We start from the raw sequence: 8,099 nt of genomic DNA, 5'->3' as shown, positions 1-8,099 counted from the left end.
AAGGATTAATCAGTTTCCACAACACTGGTCACCTAGCTGACCCTGTGACCTTTGAGACCAAGATCCCCACAGCAGAAAGTCTGACAAGCTGGCCTCATACCTTCTGTTCTGTCCCTCTGCAACACTTTGCCATCCATCTATCATTACATCTAAATGCACCTACACACACAGATGCACTCTCCATCCGCTCAGTTTGACAGGTTTTTTTTTCAGATTATCCTCTTTTGTACAAAGCATGTTACAAAATATCTTTTTACATCTTTGTAAAGTCATTAATGACAAAAGTAAAAAGAAGGAAATATGACAACAGGCTTGCAAAAATAAATCTCCACAGTGGTTTCAAAAATTTCAACATCTGCTTTACAATAGCACATTGCATTAGTGCACTACAGCATAATCTCACTTTTGCAGCTTTGCTTAAAATTCATAAGTTAAATCAAAACCGACAGATGAATTTCCTCATGTTCAAATATCTGAAACCAAATGTTTATTGTTCCAGACCTTCAAAACACTACAGTGCATCTAGACACAGTGAGGGGAACTTCTGGTGACAGTTACACTGTTACAGTGTAACAGCTTGTGTAGCAGCGTAGCTGGGCAGCATAACAGCCAGTGGGAAAGAGAGCTGTGATGCTAAGGACAACACAAGGGGTATTAAAGCAGCCGACAACAGCAGAGAAAGGCTAAAAATTATTTTCCTGAGTTAGTTCACCTAGTGAGATGATGCAGTTAAGAGGTTTTCTCCTGCTCTCACCCACTTTCCTCTCCATTGTCCACATTCACTTACCATCAATCACTTCCTTTTCCCTTTCTTCCACTCACAGCTTGTACAGTAGATTTCCATGATGTGTCTGATGAAATTGGCAAATACTTAGAAACCAAGTCTGATTTTGTACAAGATCTACAGTTTTTTACTGTAATCCTTCAAATTAAACAAAATTATACTAATCAAAGACATAGATGTGCACATTATCTGTCTGTTCTTTTGTGTCCCTCTCATTCTCTCCCATCACCCAGATTAATGTCATAAAAATGTGACTGGCGATTGAGTAATGGCCGAAAGTGCAGCAGTAGCAGAAGTTGTTTTGGGTATTAAAAACAATAGAACAGAAAAGACCGCAGACTGGTTAAAACACACACGACAAAAAAAAAAAAAACAGATGAAATCAACATGTTGCTTGTTGGAATCAAGGGTCGACATGCGTTTCTCCAGGGTTATGGGAGCTATGGCTGCAGAGTCTGAACGACAGGTGTTAGGGTTGTTATAGCATGTGGGCTAGCTGTTAAACAGGGTGGCTAATAAGTCCTGCAACCCTTCAGGAGAGCCATTTCTGTGTTAGAATTTCTCATCAGGGATGACTGTGTTGAAGGGGTGGTCCCAGAACGTAGTGGTGATTCCAAAACCTGGACAGATAAAATAAAGGTGACATCAGTTAGATTAAAGACAGAAGCAGGGATAATCCCGTACATCCAAGAGATTTACACTTTTACAGTGCTCACCAGATCTTTGGTGCTCGAAGTGGTGTTTGACGTGGTAGGCCTTCAGGCTGTACAAATATGAGCCTCTCTTTGGCGAGCCATAGTGCAGGTAGTAGTGAATCATATCGTACACGACGTACCCGCATAGTCCTCCAACAAACACAGACGTGCTAATAATATCTGGCAGTGTGTGCTGGAGGGTTAAGTAGAAAATTCCCACCACTAGCGAGGCCAGGCCAGGGGGGAAGACCAACCGAGAGCCATCAAAAGGGGACTGTGAAGAAGACAAAGTTTGTGTTTTGCACTGAAATGTAACAGTGTAGTATTAGCAGGTAGAAGCTAGTGAAACAAAACAAAACCAAAAAAAAGATGAAAAATGTGCATAAAGTTTTTCAATTGTCTCTCTGTCTTCCCTGAGTTAAAGCCTCTCTTCTTCTGGCTTGAAAAAAACTCAAGTTGACATTATCTAGAGGAGTTTTCAATTTAGATGATGTCATGTGGTTGGTTGAACTATCAACCACATAACATCACTAACACTAACAAGTCATCCAGATCAAGTCATAGTTTTTCCGCCAGAGGCAGAGAAATATTTTCATTCAAAACACAGAGGGTAGTTTGATACCATTCATGTACAGGTACCTCCCAAACTAGAAGCATAAGAAATATGTTAAAAATTGGTAAAGTTGCTCTTTTAATGTCAAACTGAATCCATGTACACTAGGAATAGTACTGGTTTAAGATTAATTAAACCCCTAACATAACGTTAGCTAGAACACTATTGTTGCTATGTAATTGCAATGTAATGACAGTTATAAATACACAGTGATGAAAGCTGCCACAATTTGTCACGTGCTACCAGATCAAACCAATAGCAAAACATTTTTTTCAAAAGCTGGGTTGTAACCATTAGAGGGCAGCTTTCAGGTAGACATTCATTATATCTGTATATAATAAATATATAGATATTTATAAATACATATTGTTTTTTTAAACATCCATATATATTAGTTTTAGTTACTCTATAGTTACTCTTCCATAACTATATAAAATGATTCATTAATCAATATCTCTGCTTTACGCTATATAACAAAACAAATATGAGTTCATGATGTCTCAGTTTTATGATCATGATCATGACACCTGCCCATTGGCACTGTATCTCTGTACCTTGTGGTGCTGTCCATGCAGGAGGAAGTGCAGCATGATGAGGTAATAGTTATGAGCTGGTGGTTTCATGTGAAAGACAAAGCGATGGATGCAATACTCGATGAACGTCCACAAGAACCAGCCCATCATAAAGAAAAGTGGGAAAGTGTACTTATGGATCGGGATAGACATGTCTAAAAAAAAAAAAAAAAAAAAAAAAAAAAAAAAAAAACAGACATCGAGATAAAACCACACTCACTAGAGATGAAGATGCTGAAAGCAAATGCATAATGGTGTGTGCATATCCACAGAAGGAATGTGAAAACATGAATGAAAAGAAAAAGCATGCTTGTGAGTTTGTGCGTTACCTGAAGTTAGGTCTATCCTGGTGGTGCTTTTTGCCAGGGTGGTGTAGCAGTACCAGCTACAATAAAACACAACAGGAAGCCACACCACTGGGACCCAGTACCTGTAGGAAGAAAACTACTTACAACTCAGAATAAGGGGGAACTGTAGCATTTCATATGATCAAGGGCCAGAAAACCCACATTTTTTGAATAAGCTTTGTATTGTAAGTACTTGGATGCTAGAAAAACACACTATTTTTCCCCAAATTAAAAAAATTATATTTCTTATGAATATTTGTCTCTTTTCATTTCATTCATTCTCTAGCTTAAGTGGTAATATGAATCTTGTGAAGCTCCGTTTATCTCACGCACAACAATGCACGTGTGCCAGTGAGGTGATAAATCCTGCCAATGGCTTCACACCATTCAACTGTGGTGCCAAGACATGCAGCAATGAGCCATAAAAGCAGGGAAGAACACTGATAGCAAGTAAACAAACAATACCCAATCTTGCTGATGTTTTATGAAGGAGTCTAAACACAAACACTACTTTTGTTTATTGACCAAAAAAAAAAAAAAAAACCCAACAACCCACACACGCACAATTCTGCATGACTGAATGATTGCATCAATATACTTATGGTATGCTAAGGTTTAAAATGTAAACACAAATATACTTTTGTCTTGCTTTATCACATACAGTAGTAATTCCAAAAAGAAAACCCCCCAAAATAAAAAAGCCTCTTGTCTTACCAGGAAGTCTTGGTGCCGGCCTCCAGGAGGGGGTTTCCAAACAACCTGATTGGTCTGTCAACTGGCTGGTGAACCCACGCATCGTATCTCTCTCCAAGATGGCCCACTTGCCAGGCCAGGGGCTTCCTCCAATCTACCAAATCCTGTGGAGACAAACATGAAGAAATGAGTCAAACGTTTACTGAAGAATCAGTGTTGGACAACAGTTTTACCAGTTTGTCACCAGCAGGGGGGATTAGAGAATTAAAAACAGATGAAACACATAGGCGCTGGTAAAATCAGGAAGTTAGTGATTGCTTCAGCCAGTTTTTTCTGTCTTAACTAAATTACACCCTGCAAAGGCTGAGGACATTTACAGCCTCTTTACAAGCAGCTCATACTGACAGCGGTGAGACCTGCAGCTGTAAAGTGGGGGAAAACTCAAGTTATGATTTAAATATGCATTAGTGTTTAGGTTAGAAGCTGATGTCAAGTCACAAATTTGATAAAATATATTTATTATTCTAAATATGTCTGCTGACCTTATGGGAAGTGACTAGAGCTATTCATGAGAACCTGCTATCTACTATACAACAATCATGCATAACGTTATGACCAACTGTGCAATCTAATGCAATCCAAGACAGTGGCTCTGCTACGAATTCTACTTCTACAAAGTTATCATTTCTCGGTTTTTAGGATGAAACCCACTTAGACCTCAACTGCCACTTGAGGTCTAAGTGGGTAGTGGCATCATACTGGAGTGCAATATTAGAAGAGCTGGTTCTAATGTTTTGGCCACCCTATTTAAAATGAATGAGGAGGCCAAAACCTTGTAAAAGTAGAATTTATGGCAGCACCACTGTATTGGATTGCATTAAATTGCACAGGTGGTCATAATGTTATGCATGACTGGTGTTCATCTCAACTTTCACACCAAGCAGCATGTGCAGTATGCACACAATCATTAACACCGACAATTTAGCATGCAGTGGCAGTTTGCTGGCCTTGACTGGTTAGCAATCTGTCATATCAGTTCAGAGTTATCAACCTAAGAGCACTGGCTCGTAGAACCCATCTCTGTGCTTTATTACCCCAGTTCACTCAGTCCAAGATGATTAAAAACTATTTATCCTGCATTCATATCAAGAAATCCTGTGAACTACAAACAACTAAAGTAATTGCAATAATATAATGAGCAAAAAAATGTACAGGGTAAGATCACTGCTTAAACATGTAAGACTCTTAATGGACAAAATGGTCACAACTGATGTAGCAAAAGAAAAGATAATGGCTGGTCTTCCTTCTTAATAAAACCTGGTGTCTACATTATTTACCAAGAAGCTCAACTGCCAACAGCTTGATCAGAGATTTGGGTGTGTTGTGCTCATAGCAACTAGTGTAGCCTTTAGCCTCAATCCTTAAACAGAGCTGAGCAGGCTAGGTAGTTCTAGTAACGTTGCCACATACTGATCCCTCCCCCCACTAAAAGGTGTTTAACAGACTTCATACACCTTGCATCTGGAGCCACAGAATGTGTCATGCAACTTTCTCCACTTTTGCAACAATACTCCTCTAAACCTGTAAAAAGAGATGTGTAAAACCGTTAAAACCCTTAAATATGATGTACAGGGCTCAGTATGGTCGCTCTGACCGGTCTACAGGTAAACAGCCCTGCCCACAGTGCACCCTCCACCTGTTGATCATGAATTCACCATGATCATAAATTTGTCTTGTCTTGTCTACAATAACCTATAAGCCAACACGTAGTATTATTGTTGTGGCTGATTGGTGTATAATGTATATACAATACCGATCTGTCTTATGTGTCCTTGTAGTTTGTTTTTTTTGATAAATACACTTTCATTGGCAGCTAGACTACAGGTTTGGTATTAAATAATATGACAAGGCTGCTACTTCCTTGTGTGTCCAATTACAGTCATGTTTTAGTAAAAGACAATCCACTGTGACGTAAATGAGAGACAGTCTTGCTGGGGAAGCCCCTTTTGACACCTGGTACAATCAGATTCTTGTTGATATATCGGTCATGCTGGACAGAGGAGTACTATTAATCAACAAGCATAGAGAGCTTCATTTTTACAAATAAAAAGAAGTGACATTTCTCATCACATGTTGAGGGGGGTGGTTGTCTTACTTGTGACTATTGCAGGAACTTCCCACATTCAACTGCTGATACTTTAAGACAAGTTGGAAATCCTTGCTATCCTGTAGAAACACTTCTTTTATGAAAAAGGTCACTGCTGCCACCACCTCACATGACAAACACAATGTCCAATAGTCAGTATTTTCTGAGTATCAGCAGATGTTGATCATAGTCATGTTCCTTTTAAAATGTGACAGGTGAAGTTTGCTGGTAAGAACTCTGATACAGATGCTGGTTTCTGTATTCAAAAATTAACAAGTGAGAAAAGACAAAAGAAACTGGGTCACATGCTTGTGTGATGCCTCACATTCCTGAGTGTGAGACGGGTGCAGAGAAAAACGACACTCATTCTCCCACTTCTCTAGACACTTTGCTTTGCTCTTAATCATCTAAATCCCTATCACCAGCCCTACATGCAACCTAAAGTATTTCTAACTTTAACGCTAAAACCAGGTTTGGACCCTCAAACGGCTCTCTAAAAGTGTGTGGTACAGTCAAACTGCCATCCAAACCGTATAGAAGTGTGTAGGTTGTCATTGCTTCAGACATCTGTTCATTTCCTGACCACTCACTCAAGCGATCCTTAAAGGATAAGTAACTATACAATGCTCTCCCAGTTTGACTGTAAGTTGCTTACTTAAAGTCTGAAAGTAGTGAAAAGACGGACAAGTCTTTGTGAGACCCACTGATGTATTACCAAAGGGCCTATCGGACATAGGCCAAGTGGCCTGAGAGGTCACGTGGAAAAACAACAACAAAAACATCTTAAAACTATGCAAAAGAAGCACAAAATGAGCAGAATGTCTAAAAAAAGAAATCAAAAAATTGAAACAAAATGACCAAAGGCACAAAATGATATAAAGTAGAGACAAAAACACATTTAAAAAATAAAATTACCACTGCCTTAAAATGACTAAAGAAAAAAAAAAGGTGAGGGGCTCTTCTTTTCTTCTCCACTGTCCAGGGGCCTATTTTCTAATCATCTGTCCATAGGGTGACTATCAACTGACAGCCAGACTTAAAGGCCTCAGCAAAACCCTCAAAATGTAAGTACAAGGTTTAAAACATGAATTTTATTACCAGTCAATGAAGCATAAAAATAGAAACACTGAAGCGTTAACATTTACAAGTGTGACATATGAGATGAACATTTCTCATCCCGATAATGACATATCACAATAAAGCAACTTGGAAAGGATGATTTCCTATTACAATTTGAACTATAAGCTTGACCAAAATGTGATTTTTATTTTATTTTATTTGTCATTATTTTTCTGCGACTGCATTTTTTTGATCAAACACGTCACAAAATGTGCAGCACACTTCAGTATCTTTTTCCAGGACATCATCTCCGTAATGTAAGACATGATTATTGAGTAGGTGGTAGTAATGTTGGCACAGAGGCTACAAGCTTTGGCACTTTCTTCTCCAATTGAGGACAAAGATTTGCATAATCCATCCCCCCCAAAGAAAAATGCAATGATATTAACAATGGAGCGTAATATGAAACAATGGATTTTTTCTATCACCACACAACATATATTGTCACATCATACATCCCATTTTACTCAACACGCTGACACCAGGCAACACAGAGAACAAGATAGACTGGTTAATGTGGTAAAGACCTGGCATGCTGACATAGCTGCTAAAGAGGGTGAATAACCTGATGACTGTTCACTCTTCACCTGACCCCCCTTTCTCACCCCACCACCACACACACTCTTTCTTTTCGTTTGGTTGCACTCTCATTCCTGACTACCGCATTTAACCCAGTACAAATTTAACAAACACACAAAGAGACACTGTATGTAGAAGCACACTCTTTCCCTTGTCACCACATACCAGCTTAGACTAAACACACACACGCTGTACCTTGTCCAGGTCCACAGAGCTGCAGAGGTTGTACGGGTTGTCCTCGTCGTCCTCACTGACTTTCTTAACTGTTGTCTTTTCTGTCATCTTTCCTTCTGTCTGTTCACTGGTCTTCCTTCTCTCTCTCACAGCCTGAAGAACAATGAGACAAGAAGGATTAAGGACACCAAGGTTACCAATGATGATCAGATTTGTGAAGAGACAGACAAATGGATGGGTTAGTTTTTACCCCTAGAGGTCATGACTTTTGATTTCTTATGTTTTCTGGTTAACAGGAAATACAGTAAAGACCCATTTGTGCTTTGCTTTAAACTATGCTTTCTCAAAGACACACAATACCTACTTTATAAAGTGTG

General features: G+C 39.1%; 1 protein-coding gene across 1 annotated transcript in view; it reads right to left on the bottom strand.

Moving 5' to 3' along the window:
* fa2h (fatty acid 2-hydroxylase) overlaps nt 1–8,099 on the bottom strand; it is a 31,475-nt gene continuing 23,376 nt past the window's right edge. Inside the window, exons 2-7 of the mRNA XM_067502248.1 lie at nt 7,744–7,875; nt 3,726–3,868; nt 2,994–3,094; nt 2,647–2,819; nt 1,501–1,753; nt 1–1,404 (exon numbers count right to left, since the gene is read on the bottom strand). Of these exons, the coding sequence (XP_067358349.1) occupies nt 1,337–1,404; nt 1,501–1,753; nt 2,647–2,819; nt 2,994–3,094; nt 3,726–3,868; nt 7,744–7,875 (870 nt within the window). The 3' untranslated portion in view covers nt 1–1,336. The remainder of the gene's footprint in view (nt 1,405–1,500; nt 1,754–2,646; nt 2,820–2,993; nt 3,095–3,725; nt 3,869–7,743; nt 7,876–8,099) is intronic.

The sequence above is a fragment of the Channa argus genome, chromosome 4 (assembly GCF_033026475.1).
Source record: "Channa argus isolate prfri chromosome 4, Channa argus male v1.0, whole genome shotgun sequence".
NCBI lineage: Eukaryota > Metazoa > Chordata > Actinopteri > Anabantiformes > Channidae > Channa > Channa argus.
The sequence above is the reverse complement of the archived record's forward strand: the minus strand, read 5'-3'. Positions and strand labels throughout refer to the sequence as shown.